Source organism: Cyclopterus lumpus, chromosome 5, assembly GCF_009769545.1.
Source record: "Cyclopterus lumpus isolate fCycLum1 chromosome 5, fCycLum1.pri, whole genome shotgun sequence".
NCBI classification, from domain to species: domain Eukaryota; kingdom Metazoa; phylum Chordata; class Actinopteri; order Perciformes; family Cyclopteridae; genus Cyclopterus; species Cyclopterus lumpus.
In genome coordinates, this window is record NC_046970.1 from 1,765,001 (window position 1) to 1,786,635 (window position 21,635).

The window sequence follows — 21,635 nt, forward strand, 5'->3', positions numbered from 1 at the left end:
TTAAGGACTTAGGAAAAGACAACGGCTCTGCTCAGTGAGGTCATGTCATGAAGCAACAGCTGACGTGCGTCACTTTAAAAAAAGTTGCCTTCACGATGACCTTTGGGACGGCGTCATCTCCCGTCTTTCGTAAAGGATGCTCCAGGGTTCCCTTGCATTGGAACACCGGTCCTCCGTGTTCAGAGAATTCAACCAGCTCTCAACACTCAGTCGGCATAAAAAGACTAAAGACGGCCGGCTCCGTCCGCCCATTCATTCAAAAAAAGACAAATGGTCATTTCACATCCGTGTTCTGCTGCACACTTACGAGGACTTGCTGACTTTCGTCCTCTCCTGGATGAGCTCTCCTTTGGGGTTGACGGTGAATACCCTGGTATCCGGCACCCCGACCTGCTTATAGGCAAACGCGTCCTGCAAAATGAGAGGCGGCAGACCAATGCGGTTAACTTTGACCGCTGCAGGGTCCATGTGCACTAAAAACATTGTTTGGCTGTCGTAGCACTGATCCATAATCACACAACACGAGCCAGTGTTTAACTGATCTCCAACAAGCAAACCGCAGACTTTAAATTTCACATTTCTGTCTAAAAACACGTGGATTTGTCCTTTTAACAGGCGTGGTTGCTCGTGGTTACGTCCCCCCCCCCCCCCAAGGTGTATGTGCCGCAGCCAAATAAAGCAACGCAGCACCTGGAAACCCGAGACCGCGTTGCTGAGGGTTATTACTGCTGCAATAAAGAGCCCGTCTGCAGCGCCGCTTACGTTGGTCCTGTTGCCGAAGGCCGCGTAGAAGGGCTTCCTCTGCGCGGTGAACAGGTCCTTGATGTCGCTCAGGCAGGCGATTTTAAACACCTCCGGCTTCTTCTCAATAACCTCTCTGCACAAGTCAGGACACACAGTTCACGGTCAAGAGTTTACATCCGTTCCAAGTGTTGGTCTTCTTGCACACGTTCATGGAGCTCATACGGCGAGTTATGCAGAGGAGCGGCCACTAGAGGGCAGCAGGACATTGTGTTCATTCATCAGACTTCAACCGCACGTTCTCAGAGAGCTGTGGTCAGTTATCATCTCAGTTATATCTTACATTAAATTAATGAACACTCTGGTGTATTATTAGCAGGACACCGTCTGGGAAGTAGCTCCGTAGTGGAATTACTTTGTTACCTGTGAAGTGCGGAAAAGAGGCTGCTGGGAGCCAACAGCACGGGGCCTTGAGGGAGGACGATGCCTTTGTCATTGACCCACTGAAGGTAGTCCTTAGTGATGGCAGCCATGCCGATGGCCCGCGCCGAACAATACAGGAACTTATAGCCATTTCTGCAAAGGGAAAGAAGCAACCATTTCAGCATTTTAGTTTACTAAAACCAACTCAGAAAAGCGTTTTCCACTTCTGCTTTATGAGCGAGTGAATCTACAGCGTTAAGCTTTCAACAACACAGTTGTGCTGCATCCCGTTTCCTCGGATATGTGCAACAAAAAGATTAAAAGACAGAATTCAATCTTTTTTCTTTTTTTTTTCTCCAATTAACCGAACAGCTGAGAGCATTTTAAGGCGTTTGAAAACGGAGACAAGCAGGGAAACATCTGGCAATGCAGATGAGGCACTCAAGCTGCAACTGGAATGACATCAGGATGAAATCACCAGCAGCGGATACGTTATATTGGTTTTGGCTCGTTATGGTGCGAGTAATGCCTGTGGAGCTTCAGTAACTGGAAACACTGCTGACGGAAGGAACTTCACATACTGGTGTATTTTGTGGTAGAGTTTGGCGATGCCTTTGTGCGTCCAGTCTTTTCCAAACTGAGGTAGAATATGACCCAGAGCATCAGACCTGCAGGTGACAGACAACGGAGGCTCAAACAATGTTTCATACTTCCATCTTTCACAGTGATCGGTGCCTATGAATTGTGCACCGTCGCATGCAAGGAAAGGCCTTTTACTTGGTGATGGTGCCATCGATGTCCGATATGATGACGTGGTCGTCCCAGTTCCACAGGTAGATGGCAGCCTCACAGCGACAGGTGCCTTGGTACTGCGTGGTCACGCTGAAAACCACTTTGTTGGCTCCTTCACGCAGGTTTAGGTGCTCCTGGTTGTGAGGAGGGAGAGAGGAAGTCATGCATTAGACAGCAGAGTAAGATGTGTGTGTGTGTGTGTGTGTGTGTGTGTGTGTGTGTGTGTGTCTTACGATCTGTTTAGAGGTCAGGCGTAGTGATTTGCGGTACATCTGGGTGATGCACTGAGTGGCGTTCAGGGTCTCTATGGAAAGGCTGGAGGGAATCATGGCTTTGCGGCCGAGGCCCGCCACCTCGTCACTGTCGATGTCGTCCAGCGTGGCTCTGGACAAACAACAAATACAATCAACACCTCTTGTCCGGGTTACATGTCTCTGTCACAGCAGATTTATTGATGGTTATTGACAAACACTGACCAAAAAAAACAAAACATGGCGATCTGCATAATTGATTGGTTGTCTTTGATTTTAATCATAGCTGAGTTTCATGGCAATTGATTTAAAGAATATGTATTGAATAATGTACTAAGTGGACAGAGCTTTGGCGCACTCTGGTGGCGTAAAGGTAAACTAGATGTTGGCAGTTTGAATTTAGACAAAATCTAATAATGATAATTATTAATAGACGAAAGTAACAAATGCCTGACAGACAAGGAGCTGAGACCATTTCAGTAATTCAGTATTCGTGATACGAAGTCCCGATAACATTCTTAATTTGACATTCAAAGGAAGCGAATGGAGCTACAATTAGGCCAAATAAAGACGATAAAACACGTCATGGTATTCATCCGTCCGGCAATAAGCTTGAATGTCCTGAAGTCCACTCCAGCTCAGAGAACAGCTGTGGGTCAGCGGGACCGGATTCCAGCTGAAATCGCACCGCATGCGTCCGGCTTATGAAGTCGGGTCAGAACCTTTCTCAGAGTGGACTTACTTTACTGCGTTCGCTTCACTTGCCAGTGACTCGCCCTGCCCCTCTTTTGAGTTCTTCTGCTGAAAAGCCAGGAGATTACATCATCAGGTACATAACCCTTCAGGCGCGTCCATCTCCACCACCATTATTCTTCTCATGGACAGAGCACAACAACAACCACCTAGTTATGCAATGGAGATTATTGCACGCAGTCATTGCCGGTGCACACGTGTTGCATGTCTTTTGTTGCAGGCGCACCAACACGACTCGATGGATAACCAACGAGCACGTACCTGGTTACGGTCCATGTCCCGTTTCCTCCAGGAGAACCACCAGCGTCCAGACTTTTTGGGCATCTTGTCCTTCACCAGCCGCTCTATCGTGCTCTATGAGACACACACACACACACACGCACACGCACACACACACGAACACACATACCAGGCAGTGCCGATATTTAGATAGTGCAGCAAACTACGGTCTTGTGCTGTTAACTCGTCAAATCGATATATTAATAACTAATTTGTGTACTTGCTTGATTCTTGTTGTTCTGAGTTTGGACTCATGGTTTAATTCACTTATTGTAAGTCGCTTTGGATAAAAGCGTCAGCTAAATGACATGAAATGTAATGTAATGTAATGGGTGTGTAACTAGAAATAAAAGGAAGCATAATCAATTGCAATGATTGAGTTCTGGTGGAGAAACAATACAATACCTTGGGAAGGCTTTTCTGGAAGGTCGTCATGCACAAGACCATCGGAGCCGCCACTGCCCAGTTATAATAGCTGGGAAATTAAATGAGTGACCATGACCAATAAATGACCATACAAGAACATCCTGGTAAATAAATACGTGCACAGAGACACAACTCATTTTACAACGTGAACAAATCAATATTTAATATCTAGTCTCACTTTGAGTTGATGCAGATCACGAGACTCGGATCCTCGATGATCTCCGGGTTGCTGGCGAAGTCCTGGTACGTCACAATGTGCTCCGTGAACTTTTCTGCATCAACGACAAAAAGCAACACGACGGCTGAGACCCCGCCCACTCCTCGATACCCCAACACACACACACACACACACACACACACACACACGGACCGCCAGCGTGCACTCGCCCTCGCTTGCCTTTGGTGATTTGGCTGGTGTCCCCCTCCTGTCCGCAGAGGGACATGCTGATGTCCATGTTGTAGGAGGCGGAGTCGGACAGGTACTCGGTGCCGCTGTCCATGGCGCCGCTGCCCACCGACTGAGGCGACTGGCTCCCGGAGCAGGAGCCCTGCTCGGCCCCGGGCGGAGACGCCCCCTCCGACTCACTGCCACCCGACAAAGAGCAGTCAGAGAGAGCAACGCAGGACTGTTGGCTCATTGACTCGGTTCATTGAGCTGCCAGTGATTTGTACCTCTTGGGGAAGTAGAGTGCAGCCACCTCCGGCTCCAACGTGGTCAGATCATCCAGGTAAATGTCAGTCGGCCCCAGGTGGTGATTGCGTTTGCCTGCGACAGAATGACATCGACGAAAACGGAATTATTTAAAAACACATTTCAAACGACATAAACGAGAGAGCTTAACATTTATTTAAAAAAAAAAAACCTTTCTTCTTGTCCTGTTGTTCCACTTTGGAGGACGCCTCAGAGGAGCTCGCCAACTCCTCTGTCTTGAGGGTCGGTGAGCCTCCCGCCGAGCCTTCAGCCCCTCCCGGTCCACCGTCCTCCTCCCCGCCCTCAGCACACGGGTCGATCCCACTGTCCCCCTCGCTGACGGGGCCACCACTGGCGGGCCCCGGTTCCCCCTGCGGTTGTGGATCCGACGCCTCTGTGCTGCGCGGACCTTGTGCCTCGTTCGGTTCGCTCACGGCTCCGATATGCTCAACAGCGATTGTGCTCTCTTTGCTGGCGAGATGCTCCGTGCCGTTAGTTAGAGGAGTCTCCTCTTCCCGTAAAGTGGACTCTAGTGCCCGGGTCGCACAAGACTTGGAGAGGTCACCGGGGGTGGAAGTGGACGCGTGAGGGTTCCCCCCCCCAGATATAGGGGAGGTTAGCGTCGTGTGGCTAGATAGGTCTAGGGACTGAGTCCTGGGCTGGGGCCGGACCACCGTTACACTGCCCACTCTGCCACATCTGATTACGGGCTCAAAGCCCCGGTCAAAGGAGTCCTGTCTCTCAATGGTGCAGAAGTGAGACCTGCCGGAAGGGGAGAAGTGCGGCAAGTCCATGGGCGTCCTCTCAGACTGACACAGCTGTTCGGGAGAACATCGAGGCATCAGTAGCATTACCACAGCGTGGGTAGGCAGTAAAAGTGTGTGTGTGTGTGGGTGGGTGGCCATACCATGGGAAAACCTCCCCAGTTCCACTGCATCTGAGGCCCAGAGGACTCTTGGGGTTTAACCATGAGCTCCGAGTCGCTCTTCGGAGAGGAAGGCCGGCTGGGGAACACACTGCTGCGAAGGAGAGCGATGAGGTCGGGAGTCAGAGAGCGAAAGATCAATCCACTGAATAATTCAGAGTGACAACTGGCACCGCTTCTCAAACGGTCCACAATGAAGCGGCTCAACGCAAACGAAGAAATCGATGCATCCATCTTTAAAAAAAAAAAAGAAAAAAGAAAAGGTGAACCTTCCTCACCTTTCCGAGGTCGACTGCTCTCCAGCCGAGTGGGGATGAGGAGTGTCTCTGGTCTGCGAGGCCCCCAGCTCCTCGGCCGGCTCCTCGGACAGCGAGTAGTACACGGATTTACTTTAACATATGCAAGAAGACACATTTAAGCTACCGTGCTAACGGCGTGAACCCTAACCGCACCGCCTGTGGCTGAAGCTCTCGTCTTTAACCACTGACCTCATCTGCAGCGCTGTGAGCGACTCTTTGGCCGGACTCTCCCGGCCGGCCGCGTCGCTCTCTCTCTCCCACTCCTTCTCTCGTTCTCTCTCGTCCGACGAGGAGCCGGCCTCTTCTCTCAGGTGAGTGTCGGAGCGCATGCGCTTACGACGCCGCTTCTTCCTGCGGGCGCCAGACCCGGCGACGGAGGACCCCTCGGGGATCTCCTCGAGCTCCTCGGGGTCCTCCAGAGGGATCGGGGAGGTGCACAGATGGGATGGGACCTGGGACTGAGGGCGACCAAGAGGAAAAAGATAACAGACGGCCCCAAACTGATGCAACGTTCCCCCCAAAAAAAAAAATGGAGATACTGGTCGTCTCACCTCCTTGTTTTCATTTTCCTCCACAAAGAAAGCTTCGCCGTTGTCCCCCAGCTTCATGTGCAGGTCGACCGACTCGCCATTTATCTCGATGTCCACCTAAAACAAAAATCACAGGCATATGCGTGCACGTGTCACAGGAAGAAACATTTAAGAAACTTCTTTTTTTTTTTTTTTAAAAAGGAAAAGCACTGACGATCTTCTCCTTGGAGCGCAGCACGCCCAGCTTGCCGAAGCGGACGTGGAACGGCGAGCACTGGAAGGACCCGTCCGGCTGCCGCACCACGATGACGTCGATGCCCCCCGTGAGGGTGGCGGGGTTGAGGCCGCGGTACAGCTCCTTCACCGTCACAAACACGGTCTCCGCGAACTGGCCCACGATGTTCATGGTTCGGGACTGGACACTGAAGGAGGAAATCAAAACAGGACGTGAGAACAGTCGAGGTCAGGGGGGGGTCATCAGTGCTTCAGCCTTTTTCTTCACAATGTCTGGCCATTCAGAGTTAATATATCAAAGAATCAGAACTTCCCAAAGCAGGTGGCATTCAAGACCACATATGCAGCGTGTTCTACATTTAGTGTTAAAATGCTTCAATCAGCGCACTTCCCTGTTGCCGAGTGATATAACCAATCTTAAATTCACATATCACAGAGTTTTGGGCCAAGAAACCTTCAAACCTGCTCCAACCGAAGGGCGTCCCTCGAATGACTGCATGGGGGGGCATTTCTAACCTTTTTAAACCACGTTCACCTTTGGAACCGGATCTCCGTCACGATTATTGGGCCAAAGGTCGACACGAAGACACTTATCTAAGTGTTAGTCACCACAAGACAACAGGAACCACTGGAGCCATTATCGTGGTGGTTATGAGAAACCGGTTCACTGCACACCCGGTATGACTAATGCAGGACCAGGAGCCCCCGAGGACCCCCATTCTGGACAATTTACCAAAGTTACTTTATCAGACCGATATGAGTCCTCCCTTTGTGTACAGAGACAACAAGCAGCTTCCGGAAGTCAAGAAGTCAAAACATCACATCGGGTCTAGAAAGAATCAACACTGCAGGACAAAGAAATACTAGAACAGCGTACTACCTTGTAAGGTGGTGAGCTTCACTAATTTAGCCCTAAACAAAGAGAGACATTGCACATATTGTTAGAGATTCCACAGCGTGGAAATAAATTCTACCTTTGTGAAGCTTTTGTTGACAAATCTGTCAAGACTCAACTGAGCCGCACGATGTTCTTAACACCCAACCAATAACCTGCACAATGAATCCCACCCGTCCACATCCCCACCAGGTGAAGGGTGCAGGGACCAGGTCTTACCCACAGTGAAGGGTGCAGGGACCAGGTCTTACCCACAGTGAAGGGTGCAGGGACCAGGTCTTACCCACAGTGAAGGGTGCAGGGACCAGGTCTTACCCACAGTGAAGGGTGCAGGGACCAGGTCTTACCCACAGTGAAGGGTGCAGGGACCAGGTCTTACCCACAGTGAAGGGTGCAGGGACCAGGTCTTACCCACAGTGAAGGGTGCAGGGACCAGGTCCTCGTATATTCAGTCACACACACACACACCGATGCTTCCTCCAGCTCACACACTTTCCCCAGCACACACACACCCTCCTGTCAAACCACATTCATACTTCCACACTTGCACTGCACACCAGCAGTTTCTGAACAGTTCCAGACAGGCTATTCAAACGCGTGCACACACACACACACACACACACACACACACACACACACACACACACACACCAGAGTTTCTGGGCTTGACCACAGCTCTCTAGGCCGCCAGCGACTCTCCAGCAGGCGTGCTCTACCAACACTGGAGACCCCCCACAGGCGAAGGGGGGCCTGGGAGGGGCTCCAGCAGACAGTTGGTGGCCGTCACTGACGCCGATGGGAGAGGAGACGCAGCCGATCAGCAGTGCTGTGGCTCACGGCGTTCGGATGCGCGTTACCTCTTGCCGTGCCCAGACCTCGCTATCTGAATTTGATTTGGAGTGAAACTGCCAGGTCAGCTGCATTTAGAAAGTCGGAGGAACAAAAGCCTGCGGTCGACAATGGCCACATGCGGGGCAGCAGGCGGCCGACGGAGCGGGTTAAGAACCGATGACGTCAAAGCGTGCAGCAGGATGTCAGTTGTGATGTAGTCAAACACGCGTCGTGGTCCCTCAGGTGTAAACCGGCACGCCAATCTTCACTGATGAGGATAGGCTGCACAGGCAGTGTCGTTAATGGGAGCGTCTTCGCCACCAATTAATGGATATATTCTCTTTTTTAATTAACCGATTAAAAGGTTTTGTGTATGAAATGTCATAAAATAGTGCGCGTCTAAAAATGAAAGATATTCCTTTTATAAATTAAATCCTGAAGTGATAAAGTATGACCTTTTTTTTGTTGCTCAAACACCTCAACGCTTTACCGAAATGTGATAATTTTCACACATGCCAATAGACTCTTGATTTGGAGTTTCCAAATGTTCATAACAAGCCAAGTGTGGAGAGTCAGTTAATGACCTTTGACCGTTGATCACGTGACTTGTGTCCCCATCCCTCTCTTGGTGGAAGTCTTGTAAAGAGAGAGAGAGACACACATGTCCGGGGTTCCCTCAACATTCTAAATAAGAAGTTAAACTCGTGTGTTTCCGTAAACTGCATCACGAGACGAAGCCACGAACGCAAAATAACTTCCGCAACCGCTTTGACTTGTCGGTGTGTTGCGCAACCCCCCCCCCGCGGGTACGGGACCGGAACTCGTAAACAGCAACAAGTAGAAGTTAAAACCGGACTAAAGTCGGACCCGTTCATCTCCTGCGCCCGTGGGACACGTCACGGGGAAGACCGGAGAGGGGAGATTACCTTCCGCGTCGCTTGTCCGGTTGAGAGAATAACAGCCGTCCGCGACGCTTCCTTGTACACTGCGCATGCGCGCGACACAAACGCCAAAACACTCCCAATAGCCAATGGGCAGTCTGGAAAAGAAAAAAAACACACGCCCCGCCTCTCGCGTTCATTTGTAAACAAAAGCCGGTATATTCTTGAGATAAGGAATAAACAAGTAATCATGATATTGTACCATTTATTTAAAAAATGACATGAACATAGTTGTATCCGACACATGTTGGTTTTGGCTGCACGAGTTGGAGAACATGACCCATGATGCATCCAGAACATTACTCGGAGGTGCCTTCAGATTACCTGATGAAGTGCGCATGTCTGAGAGTGAACTAAACGGGCACTTGTGGCAGACTGTGGGCCAGTCTGGCACATGTTGCGCAGCTCGACCAGACAGCAGGCAACAGGGCCTCCTCTGATCCCAGCAGACGTAGATGATGATGTTGAGCTGCTTCTCCATCCGGTGGATCCACAGGTGTGCCCCCCCCCCCCCTGGTGGTGCACAGGAGCTCCGGGTGCAAAAGCAGACACAATTTGGTTCAAATAAAAAGGCATAAAGTAAAGCTGCGTGTATAAATATCCGTGAAGAGGGTTCAAAAAGCATGCTGCATAATGCACGTTGCTCTGCATTATCTGCGGATTGACCTCATTTAACTCTGTGAGCAACGAACAGCATGCATGACAGACAGCAAGAGATGACACGTTTCTTAACTGTGAAAATCATTAGGCATATACACTGCGTGTGTGTGTGTGTGTGTGTGCCTCACAACGTCATTGATAACTCGTGTGGCCCAGCAGAGGGCGTGGCTGCACCGAGACGCCTCCGTATCTATATTTCCTTTATTTCCACTCAATAAAATAACAATAATTAACTTGTCACTACTCTAATTTCTTTACTAAAATGTGCGTAGTCTGCATTGCTTAAACAAACAGATGATGTTTTATTGTTTTTAAACAAATATATATATTTAATATATATTCTTAGAACGCACACTCGGACACAAGCACAGAGTTATAGGAAGATTGTAAATAAAATGTCCAATGAGCAGAAGGCTTGACCATCACAGCAAAACTACCATTTATTAAATGGTAGTTTTACAATAAAATAAAAAAAACACATTTGTGTATGCGTTATATATAAAATGGATAAAAGAATAGAAAGGGCAATGGGGTTGCAAACAAAATATATATATATTTTTTTATTTGCATTTAAAGTAAGCATCCAACCCAAAACATGCGCTACTCTTGTGATTAACATTATGCACAATTAAGGAGATGAAGATTGTACATGCGAATATATTCTAGGTCCCCAATATCTTAACATTTATCTTAACGTAAAATAATGATATCAGTGCACCTTTTCCTCCTGTGAATAATTGCCTATTTAAGGAGAGCCACAGCCCTGCAACACAAACACCGGCTGCAGCCCGGCTCTGCCTCTGCTCACAGCGCTCTCCCTGCGGCCTCCACGTGTGTGTCCTTCTTCTTCTCTCTAAATAAGGCCGCCCTGTCGGAGTTCCTGTCATTTCTGCCTTTCCCCCCAAACATCCTCGCGCTGCAGCGCGTGCATTCTTCTGCCTTGTATGGAGAAACGGCCTGGCCCCTGCGTGTCTTTGTACGGGACGGGCCGCCCTGCCCATTGGCTGGGGGCAGAAAGGGGGGCGGGGCCTGATTCTTTAAACAAACTTTCCAGGAGGGCTGCCTGCTTCCCCCCTCGCACTGCTGCGCTGGACTGAGACAAAAGGAGTGTGAGGGACTTCCAGACACTTCTACCTGAAGCCAAGGTGAGGAAGAAAGCTGGTTTCACCACATTATCATGCATTCAAAGTGTTGACAAGATCATATTTGATGTGTTTTCCTTTACATGTGTAAGAGCTCAGCGGTGAGAGTGAGGTAGAGAGGATAGAGTTACACAAACGGTTTGATAAAGTTACAAAGTTATCATGATGATGAGTTACAATCATGTTTTTTTTCCATCTGTTGATTAACATGAAGAGAGAGTTCACCTTTTAGTGTTTGTGTATGCAGGGGAAATGTTCTGCATGTATCTCATCACTACGGCACATGAGACAGGAATTTATGAATGCAGGTGACCCATTTAGATCTCATCCACAGACACAGACACACACACACACACATACACACACACACACACACACACACACACACATCCACTTCAACACACAGACTTCCACCTCACTGTCTGTTTGTTTTTGGAATTCCTGACTGTCGGCGTTTCAGTCTTCACTTGAGTTGTGGTGACCTGCGAGGCCGGGAGTCAGAGTGAAGGATGACAGGCTGACTGTGTGGTGGTATCAGAGTGTGTGTGTGTGTGTGTGTGTGTTCTCGCTGGCTGAAGGGACAGAGAAGCTTTGTCTTCCCACTGGATGAAAGGGTTCAGAGGATCTGTGCAGCACAGGGAACAAATTCAATTTTAGGGGGCGCGTCCCAAAACTATTTGTTCTCGGCCTCTTTGTGAATCCTCGTTGATTCGCTCTGTGTGCAGAATGCAGAGCATTGCTGCTGCTGCTCCAGCACCTGGACGTCAGGTTGTTAACTCCTTCACACGGGGGTCAAAGAAATCCCTCCGGCTTGAGACGGACTCTGGGCCTCTGCAGGAACCAGAACCCTCCTGAGACGGTGGGATTCCTCTGGTCCCAGAAACCTGACGTTGGAGCTCGAGGCGGTTTTGTTTGCAGCTTCCTCTGTAAATGTTAAAAGGAGAATGGATGTGTGTGTGTGTGTGTGTGTGTGTGTGTGTGTGTGTGTGTGTGTGTGTGTGTGTGTGTTTATAAACTCGGGACAGAGCCGGCTGGTCATCATAATTTGCATTGGCAAAAAACACGTTACAATTCTTTTGCATTAATTTGTATAGAGACCAACAGAGAAAGAAACGTCTCTATACTCGGGGAAAGATTTGAGATGAATTGATAGTCAACGCTCGTCATAGCAACAGGAACAGCTGACGCGACGTTTGAGGACTCAAGCACTTTCATATTTGGTGAATATAGGACAGGAAAGAGTTATTAATAAGTGTTGTGTGGCCTTTACTGTATACAATGTAGAAATCTAAAGTACAGAAATTGGTTCACATGTTGGAGACATGATATCGTTTGATATAATTTATTCCAATACACACATGGCATGTTATATCAATTGTTTATTTATTTAAATTATCGTAAATTAAGCCGACCATTGTAACCACCTGACGAGAGTATTTACATGGGACATCACATCTTAACGTTTATATATATATTTTTTTTCTTCTATTATCTGTCTTATCATAACAAAGCTCGTGTTTATTTGAGGGATTTTCCGTTTCCACCGTATTTTGAGAGCAAAATATTATGCACATACTTCTGCATCTGTGAAATGTAAAATGTGCTAAATGATGTAATTTTCAAGGTGTAAATTAAAGACTGTAAACTAAACATTGCATGTCAGGAAAGCGTGTGCAACCTCACACCTGAATAAATGATCTTCACCTCAGCGGCACAACGTCATAACTCATACGCGACTAATTGGCACGTTCACCTGCTCCCTCCTGCCTGCCATTTCCCACTGGGTACAATGCAATCATAATACACACACACACACACACACACACACACACACAGCAAATCCTTGCGGACCTGAACATGAGTGACAGGTCTAATTCTGGAAGGATCTGAAGTTAGCTGCAGTGTGTCGTTTTCACACCATCACTGTATCCCACATTCAGAGGGGGTCAAAGAGAAGAAGACTCTAGACGAGCCCCGTGGATTCACATCTGTAAAATATACATAAGATTTATTTCAATCTGAAATGAGCGTTTATGACAAACTGTGGCAACCACCAATAACCCCACGCCATTCTATCCCAGAATCTAATCCACGAGTCATGCCTTTTTGAATGTGCCCAGACCCAGACCCGGACCCGGACCCAGACCCAGACCCGGACGCCACCATGTCGAGCAAGCGCGCCAAGGGAAAGACCACCAAGAAGCGGCCTCAGAGGGCCACCTCCAACGTCTTCGCCATGTTCGACCAGTCTCAGATCCAGGAGTTCAAGGAGGCGTTCAACATGATCGACCAGAACCGAGACGGGTTCATCGACAAGGAGGACCTGCACGACATGCTGGCCTCTCTGGGTACATCTTCTCCCTTCTAATCATAACTCTCACACTGCTTTTAAAGGACATGTGAACATTCGTATGATATATATATATATATACACACACACACACACACACACGTGTCTTGCATTCTTAATTCGTTCTAAGTTGATCACTGTGTATAGCAGCAGGGTTCTTCTAGAACCTCATGGTGTTGTCGTCCCGAGGTGAAGAGGATGCATGCAACAGGTGTGTTTGGTCCTCAGGTAAGAGCCCCTCTGACGAATACCTGGAGGGGATGATGAGCGAGGCCCCGGGGCCCATCAACTTCACCATGTTCCTCACCATGTTCGGAGAGCGGCTCAACGGAACCGACCCCGAGGACGTCATCCGCAACGCCTTCGCCTGCTTCGACGAGGAGGGGTCCGGTGAGTCGGCGTGAACGCACAATGCCGTGGCCGCGTTCTGGAGGCTTAACGGGGGGGGGGGGTCTGTGTCCCAGGTGTGCTCCACGAGGACCATCTGAGGGAGCTGCTGACCACCATGGGCGACCGCTTCTCGGACGAAGAGGTGGACGAGCTGTTCCGCGAGGCGCCCATCGACAGCAAGGGCAACTTCAACTACGGCGAGTTCACGCGCATCCTCAAACACGGCGCCAAGGACAAGGACGACGAGTAGGAGGCGCCCTCAGTCCGAGCCCGAGTCCCGACCTTCAGACACGGGATCAGTCTCTCTTTAAAAGAGCCAAAGTGTCCGTTGTGTTGAAGTCATTCAGATGTAAACGTGTTTATTTAAAGGTCGGGGTTCATTTTGGGATCCACAGAAATGTTTTTGACGGTCACCATAAGAGGTGCGTTTGCATCTCGTAGCTACAAGTCTCTTGTGGCTTCACGGACTGCGAGTTGGACGTTTGAGATGCAGCAGAACATCGTGTGTGTGTGTGTGCTCAGTGCCACACACAGTACCAGCTGTGTTTACCTCTTACCTGCCAATCAGCTACCACACCTGCACAAGCGCTGCACCTCGTCTCCATATCAGTAATATTTGTTTCCCTGTGACAAAAAAATAAATCTGATCGTTCTGATTGTGCTCATTAAAAGTGCTTCTGCTTGATAAACTAGTTTAGTAGAGCTTCGTTGAAGGATCAGGTAAGTTTGTGTTGAAGGAATTCAGGTTTGAATGATTCAAGTTTATTCATGTTAGCAGAAACCATGTTTTTCAAATAAGTGTCTACTTCCTCACGTGGTTTCATCATCCTTGACGAGTTTGAGGTTTACGTGGAACCATGAATGCACCAACTTGGACACGTTGTTTTAAATGTTCACGACACTCATAGTGGAACATATTCAGATATTTGATAAATCCTGATTGGTGCACATTATGACATCACCCATGTTTTTTTCAATTGATGCTCGGAGGAAAAAGAAATGCAAGTAAAAATATTAAAGATTAGTTTGAATGTTTTTGCACACCAGGATCCTCCTGTGAAAAGCAGTTTTAAAGTTTGAGTTTTTCCCAAAATTAAATCAAAATAAACTTTAATAGGCAACAAAAGAATTGAATAGCGTTTATGAAAAACTGAACTTTTATTTCTTTGAAATGCTTATACAAAAAAAACACATTTAAAGTTTAAGGCATATATTGCACAGACTATTGAGAAGTTTTTTTTTTAATATATAAAAAGGGCTATTAGTCCCTCAGTCGTAGGTTTAAGGCACAGCAGCCAGTCGCACTGCCAACGGTCGGTCATGATTCACATGAACTAGGAAAAACATTTTGGCTGTAAAGAAAACTACATAGTTTGAGATAAAGTCCATGCCAATACAAAACATGAAAAAAAAAAAGTGACTGGAAATATTTACATGCATCATCACATTGTCTGATCGGAGTGTCGCATCTAAAATCACATATAAACATTGCTAAAAAAACAACCCAAAAAAACCAGCCTGCCTAATCTTTAGCCAGCCATTTCCAGTATATCTCAACTGATCAAGGTGTTGTCACAGTGGCGTGATGTAGTATGTGAACAATAAAAATATTACTTTAATACTTAGTATTCTACATATGACCCAAGCCTGACATAACCTGTGTAAATTGAGGTATAAATGCAGTCCGAGTACCTGTAACAGAAACAACGAGCAGAAAACAAGTAAAAACACTTCCGTCGAGGAGGACACAGCTGAGTGGGAATGAGAGGAGATGGTTTATGATCAGGTGGCGGTCCTCTGGCCCAACACCTGACCCCACCGCCGTGCACTAGACACCGGTAACCATGACAGCACTGACGATGTGATGCACAATCCTGCTACGGTATTATTCACATGGGACCTTTTTCACCGCCAGAAAAAATAATAATAATAATTAATATATATATATATATATATATATATATATATATATATATATATATATATATATATTTGAGTTGTTGATGCGAAGACAGTTTCATGGAAACTACAGCTCTGTGAGTGATGAGCAACTCTAAAGAAACCATTTCTAAACACAGGTGGAAAGCACCATCGAGGAATAACGGATATTTTTATGCTGTCCCCCCCCCCCCCCGGGAAAAAGAAAAGAAAACTTCAAAATTTCAGCTATTTCAGTACATCTGCTACATCTGCTAAACGCATCAATTCATCTTTTCCCTGGCGAGACGTTCAGGTTTGAAAACACCTGAAACAAATCATAATGCCCTAAAAATCGACAGGGAGATATGGATCATGCATCTATTCCCCAAATAAGAGGATCCCATATTTAAAGTGTTTTGCGCCACAAATAATAAAAAAAGGGAAACGCCGTTTCAGCCCGGGAGCTCGATGTCGTCAGACCGCCTCGCTGCTCAAATGGATTTCTGTAACAGATCCAATGTGACCCTCTCCCTTTCATCCCCCCCAACAACAACAACAACAACAATCCCTGAAACTCAAACACAACCGATCCGGGATGCACAAAGTAACGGACAGAACCGCTTCACTTTCAGCAGAAACACGGCAAACAAAGAGACACGTGGCGCTTGAGAGCGTTGAAAGGTTGAGATGACAATGAATCTCCTTAGCTATAAAAAGGCAGGAGGAAAGGGGGGGGGGGGGAGAGACAGACACATCGAGTCATTCAATCAGGCTCGCTGCAGTACAATCAATTCCCCTTCTGGTCATTTCCAAGGAAAAGAAGAAAGAAAAAATAAGAGGGAAATGTAAAGCGTGAGACTAAATGCTTCGAGGTCGACGGCGTTGTCGCTGAGCGTGGAGGAAAAACACTATTCATGTTCCTCCTTTTTTTAATCCTGGAGGGGAACGGATGACAGGCAGCCTAGCCAATGGGATCTATGCATCGTGTACATTCAATAAAGTCTAGTACTGCTACTGCTGGTCCTGAAAATGACACCAATCGACATTTTTGTACAATTAAGGGATATTTCCGCCTCGTTTGTAAATTGTAATGTAGAAAAGACAAACGGCATCAAAGAAAAACTGTACAATACTCAATTACTCTGCGCCGAGGAATGTTTCCTTTTAAGATATAACAAAAAAGGGGTTCTTACCAGCAGGTGCCTCCATCGAGGACATATTTAAACCATAAACGTCTCTATAACACCTGTCGTTTGTCCCAGTTCATACGTCTGATCTGTGCTCTGCAGGCGTTAATGACAGAAGGGGGGACTTGTGATGAAGATACATTCTCCTATATACAGTGTTGTCCAGCCAGCAGGAATGTTCGGCTTCTCTCCTCCCAGATATATAGATATACATGTGAAAAGGTGGCAACTTTGGGCTCCTAGTTAACAGCTTCACTCACTGTGTGCAGGCTGTGCTGCGGGCCCCACACTGTGGTGATGGGGGTCTTCACCCCTTGGAGAGAACTGGGTTGCCTGGTATCGGCGTGGACCATGCTCCAAACGCTGGGCACCACTGCAGAATTCCTGTTACTGCTGGTGGAGGTGGAGGAGGAGGAGGAGGAGGAGGAGGAAGGCTGAAGGGGAGCAGTGAGGCCCAGAAGAGGCATCATCGTTGGCGTAGAGGAGGATATCTGGGCCGAGGCGGTCAGAGGAGCTGGAGTTTGCGTTGACGTAAAGACCGGGCTGTGAACCGGGCCCGGAGACAACGCGGCTGAATCGGGCGACGGGCAGGGAACGCTGACTGGGAACTTGTGGAACGGCAGGTAAAGTGAGACTACTCTGGGCTCTGTGAAAGAGGCGACGGCTGGAGGTGGAGCGGCTGGAACAAGCGCGACAGTCTGGGAGTAAGCCTGGCTAGGAGCGGTGACGGAGGCAGGACTCGTGGCTGGGACAAGCACTGCCGACGGCAAAGAGAACGGCAGTGGAGCTGGAACCGAGCTGGAGGCCGGAGCAGGCGATGACGCCGGGCTGACGGCTCCAGCAGCAGCTGCTGGTTTCGGGGAACTCTGCAGTCCCAAAACTGGGGCAGACGCTGGCACTACAAGAGGCAGATGGGCTGGGATGAGCTGAGGCTGGTTCGGGCTGGAGGCTCTGGCAGTGTCCTTCTCCAAGGGGCTCCAGATTACTTTATTCATCAGGAGAGGAGAGAGCCTCGGGGCTGAGACCAAGACTGGAGCAGGGACCGGTACAGAAGCTGCTAAAGACAGAGGCACTGGATCCTTTCCTGAAGTCACAGCTGACACTGGGACAGCCATAGCCTTCTCCATCAGACTCTGCACCCTGGAAGGATCCATGACCTGTTGGCTGTCTTCTGGAGGCGGCGTGGGTCCCAGGTCACCGCTGTAAGCGCTACACTTTGCCTCCACGAGTTCAGTCTTTACAGCCTCCGCGGGTCTGCTCTGGCTCTCCTGGAGCCTCTTCAGGTTCTCCTGCTCCGCCGCCCTTTGCAGAGCAGCGTCGACCAGGAGCCTCAAGTCGCTGAAGTCCTGGGCGGGGAACAGCTCGGGAGGAGTCGGGGGAGGCGTGTTGAAGAGCCCGCTGCTGGGGCTGGCTGCCATCGTTGTGCCGGTGAGACAAACCATGCTCGCCCCCTGTTCCTCCGCCTCCCTCAGCAGACTTTGAGTGTCCAGCCTCATCAGCGCCTGGACCGACCCTTCCCTCCCGGGGTAGCCCGCTCCGGTCAGAATCGCCGTCGCCGTGCTCCCGAGAAGGCTGAGGTCCAGCGTCGGGGCCGAGCGGATGACGGACGGCCGCTGTTGAGACGAGCCGGTGGAGGAGTTGCTTTCCGGCGAGCTGGCTCCGCCTCCGTTAGTCGAGTGGACTTCACTTTTGCCGCCGACCTTGCGGGAGATGGTGAACTTTGTGGGATCTTTGCCGTCCTTGCGCAGCAGGTCGGGGAGGAGGCGGCGACGTGCGTTGATGAACCAGTTGCAGATCTGGGAAAAGAGGAAGAAACTTTGGCATGAACATAACTGAAACGTGCATGTTTTACTGTAATTTTTTATTTTAAAAGGCTTTTCACTCAGAAATATTTTTTTTATGAAAGAATATTTTTTTAATAAGGCGGATGCATAACTCAACCGTTCAAGATCAAAAAAATTGATCTACGACCTGTGATTGTTAAGAACCACCTACACATTTTTCTGTACACGAGGCCTGACTTGCCCCCTCTAGTGGTGCAGCCTCCCACACGAGGGAGACAGACAGCGGCGAGAGCCCCTCACTCAGACAGCTGGCAATAATGAAGGTCTGAGCTCAAATATGCTGAGCCACAGAGAAGCCGGCCAAAAGGCATTCCAGTGAACTGACTACATAACAAGGAACTCTGCCGCTGCCTCGCGGTAATCTTTAATGCCGCCTGTCTGTTTGTGCACGCCTGCGAGTGTCGAGGGGGAAAGAGGAAACGTCTACTTCTGACGCAGTGGAGTGAAACGGGAAGGCTGGGAAGAGCTCAGTCTCAGCAGCTGTGTGGAAATACCATCCGATTGTTGTTTTGCCTCCACTGGTTCAGTGTTGGTAAAAATGCATGTAAAAGGGTGTCATGTTTGTACTCCCTTTCTTGTGCGCAGCATCAAACTTAACTGTGATAAATGACTAATATTTATTTGGATGTGCAGATTGTGTAATAATTTAAATGATATACCACCCACTTCTGTGCAGTAAAAAAAATTATATTATATTCAGTATGAAAGCAGCCGTAACGCAAACTACAGCCGCGCTCCTGTGAAACAAATGGAAATACATAAATCTGCTCCTCACCTGCAGCACAGAGAGGTTGGTCTGGCCTGACAGACTGAGCTTCTCCTGCTCCGACGGGTAGGCGTTGAAGCGGTGCTCGTACAGCCAGCTACGCAGAGTCTGCACCGCCTCCTTCGGCAGGTTGCCGCGGCGACGGCGCTTCCCAAAGAGACCCCTTCCCGACAGGTCGAGCGGGGAGCCGTCATCGCTGTCCGACACGGCGGAGGAGTGCTCCTGCTCCGGGCGATGCTCTTCTTCCAGAGCTGAGGAAAAAAAAGGTAGTCATTGGTAGTTAGTCCTGTGTGTTGCTCAGCATGTGTCACCATGTTATTATTATTATTATTATTATTGGCTGTATAGTCTGCAGAGAGACTTTTTGCAAACTCCAGAAGTGGTTTTCACTGATTTGGCACTAAGCAGTGAGCAAGTGCACAAAACTCAAGTTCCTTTTAACCTCCACATTTAACCCAATTTTAAAAAAAAGTGAGGATGGCGGTCGGAGCAAATTCAAAACGATGGCTTTGAGGCTTGAACTTTGTTGTGGGATTTTTTTTTGTGGCAGTCTGTGGTTGGCCACTGGAGAGAATCTCCCCTCAAAATGGAGCATGCCTGATCCCAGGGGTGGGCCACAAAATGCAGTGAATGTCTTTCTCTGGGGCTGGGGTGAAACCTGACCCCCGGGGCAGCGCCTGTCTTCACAAAGAAGATTGTGTGCATATCAACATCACAGTAGCCAGTGGCTCAGGAACCTATTGACCATGCAAAGGAGGCTGTTTTCACCTCATGACACTTTGGCTCTCAGTACTGCCGGGGTAGTTGACTAAATCTTTTGAATTCTGCATTCCTCGACAACGAGGGTCCTAAAAACCAAGTTAGGAAAGTGGGGGTTAAATTTACACATTTAGTGTATTTCCCCCTGATTTCTGTGAATGAGCTTCCCCTAGAACCTACACATAATGTGTGAGAGCTCTTGATTTAATAAATGTTTTAATGGAACTGATTTGTCATTTGTGGTACCAATTAATGAACAACAAAACCACAATTGGTTAAACATTAGTTTATTAAGTGTGCCGCCTGATAGGATGCAACCATGAAACATGGCTCGTTGCACTAGACAGCACTTTAGAAATGTGATTTTACACACATTTGTCAAAAAAAATATAGATTTTAGTCATATTGACCAAACACCTTTGTTCAAACTCTGAAATGTAGGGTGTCAGATTTAAATAATCAGATTAAGTCTCAACGGGTGTGAACGTACTGTCTCCCGTTCATTAACCACATGCACGCGTTGACGTCTCACAGCAACTCTGTGGCCCACAACAAAGTTGCATTGCCTCATCACACGCAACCCCGCTCGTACATTGTGTCACATCAGCAGCCGCAGCTCCGTGTCCCGTCCCACGGCCGTCACACCTCCCCTCCCGGTACAAAGTGAGGCCGAAGAGCTCCACCGTGGCCGAACTAACTTCCCCCGACACGTTGAATCTGCCCGTTAGTCGCGTTACACGCCAAAACATCAACTTTGGAGCCGCGGCTCGCTCGCTTTGTCTGAGTGGGAACGTCACGCTCACGAGGGAAGCGACACACACACAAACACACGAGCACTAAATCGTTTACATTTTTAAAAACCTTTCTGGAGTAAATCCTAAATGTTACATTGGAGGAAGGCGAACCGAGCTACTCGGTAAATTAGCCATCTGGAGCGCACAAAGGGGGCAGGCAGCACGGCGCAGCCTCCCCGCATGTCACGCCGCCAGATGGACACCATGCCCGCCTCCAGAGATAACTAGCGGGCTAGCCGTCCCCTCCAAATGGGAGCAACAACAACACACACACACACACAAAAAGCCCCGCATACCCGGGGTAACAACGGCGGGCACGCGGACAGGCACTTTGTGGCTCGTGAAGAGCGCATGGCCGCGGTCAGAGACGACAACACGATGCGGGCGCCGCTCACCTCGTTTGAACGCTTTCATTCTTTGTTGATGGCTCGCTTGAAAACACGCAGCTGTCCAAGTTGCTCGCCGTACAAAGCGTGTGCCCCGCGAGCCCGAGCGGTGGGTGACACAACGGCACTTTTCTCCCAAGAAGCCGAAGGTGTTGCGCTTTTCTTTTCCTTTTTTTCTTCTTTCTCTCCGCCGACTTCAAACGCGTCGCTTTGGGGTTTCTGTCGCACGGAACGGCTTCTCTGTCTCCATCGCAGCCCTCGCGCTCCACCGAGACGAACGTTTTCGGTTTTGTGTCGCTTGTTCCTTTTTACCTGCACGCACGCAGCGCCAGCTTTTTTTTTTTTTTTGTCTTTCTTTTTTTTTTTTTTTTTTTTTACCAATCTTGACAGTCGCAGCTGAAATGATCCCGCCTCCTCAACAGCTGT

General features: G+C 48.7%; 3 protein-coding genes across 6 annotated transcripts in view; 1 reads left to right on the forward strand and 2 right to left on the reverse strand.

Moving 5' to 3' along the window:
* LOC117730772 (phosphatidate phosphatase LPIN2-like) overlaps positions 1-9,063 on the reverse strand; it is a 10,284-nt gene extending 1,221 nt beyond the window's left edge. Inside the window, exons 1-19 of one of the 4 annotated variants that reach the window (XM_034532743.1) lie at positions 8,997-9,063; positions 6,325-6,532; positions 6,132-6,227; positions 5,770-6,038; positions 5,560-5,670; positions 5,264-5,372; positions 4,529-5,174; positions 4,338-4,431; positions 4,063-4,250; positions 3,844-3,937; positions 3,645-3,714; positions 3,222-3,314; positions 2,950-3,008; positions 2,190-2,340; positions 1,942-2,090; positions 1,746-1,832; positions 1,165-1,317; positions 763-877; positions 308-411 (exon numbers count right to left, since the gene is read on the reverse strand). In XM_034532743.1, coding sequence (XP_034388634.1) covers positions 308-411; positions 763-877; positions 1,165-1,317; positions 1,746-1,832; positions 1,942-2,090; positions 2,190-2,340; positions 2,950-3,008; positions 3,222-3,314; positions 3,645-3,714; positions 3,844-3,937; positions 4,063-4,250; positions 4,338-4,431; positions 4,529-5,174; positions 5,264-5,372; positions 5,560-5,670; positions 5,770-6,038; positions 6,132-6,227; positions 6,325-6,516 — 2,780 coding nt within the window. In that variant the 5' untranslated portion in view covers positions 6,517-6,532; positions 8,997-9,063. The other 3 variants (XM_034532744.1, XM_034532742.1, XM_034532745.1) reach the window with 3 other exon arrangements.
* Positions 9,064-10,724: 1,661 nt separating this feature from the next.
* Positions 10,725-14,537, forward strand: LOC117731387 (myosin regulatory light polypeptide 9). Its single transcript, XM_034533717.1, has 4 exons — positions 10,725-10,816; positions 12,934-13,161; positions 13,392-13,553; positions 13,628-14,537. Exons 2-4 carry the CDS (start codon positions 12,978-12,980, stop codon positions 13,801-13,803), a joined length of 522 nt encoding a protein of 173 aa, XP_034389608.1. The 5' UTR covers positions 10,725-10,816; positions 12,934-12,977; the 3' UTR covers positions 13,804-14,537.
* Positions 14,538-15,502: 965 nt separating this feature from the next.
* On the reverse strand, positions 15,503-21,538 carry LOC117731408 (helicase SRCAP-like). The gene is made up of 3 exons (XM_034533753.1): positions 21,219-21,538; positions 19,280-19,521; positions 15,503-18,456 (listed from the first exon to the last, which is right to left on the reverse strand). The coding sequence occupies exons 1-3, from the start codon at positions 21,235-21,237 to the stop codon at positions 16,900-16,902; spliced, it is 1,818 nt and encodes a 605-aa protein (XP_034389644.1). The 5' UTR covers positions 21,238-21,538; the 3' UTR covers positions 15,503-16,899.
* Positions 21,539-21,635: the final 97 nt, after the last annotated feature.

Coding starts and splice junctions, on each gene's coding strand:
- LOC117731408 (XM_034533753.1), bottom strand. Junction 18,457..19,279: donor CCAACCTCTCTGTGCTGCAG/GTGAGGAGCAGA, acceptor CTCTTTTCCCAG/ATCTGCAACTGGTTCATCAA.
- LOC117731387 (XM_034533717.1), top strand. CDS start 12,978: ATGTCGAGCAAGCGCGCCAAGGGAAAGACCACCAAGAAGCGGCCTCAG. Junction 13,162..13,391: donor CGACATGCTGGCCTCTCTGG/GTACATCTTCTC, acceptor TTTGGTCCTCAG/GTAAGAGCCCCTCTGACGAA. Junction 13,554..13,627: donor CTTCGACGAGGAGGGGTCCG/GTGAGTCGGCGT, acceptor TCTGTGTCCCAG/GTGTGCTCCACGAGGACCAT.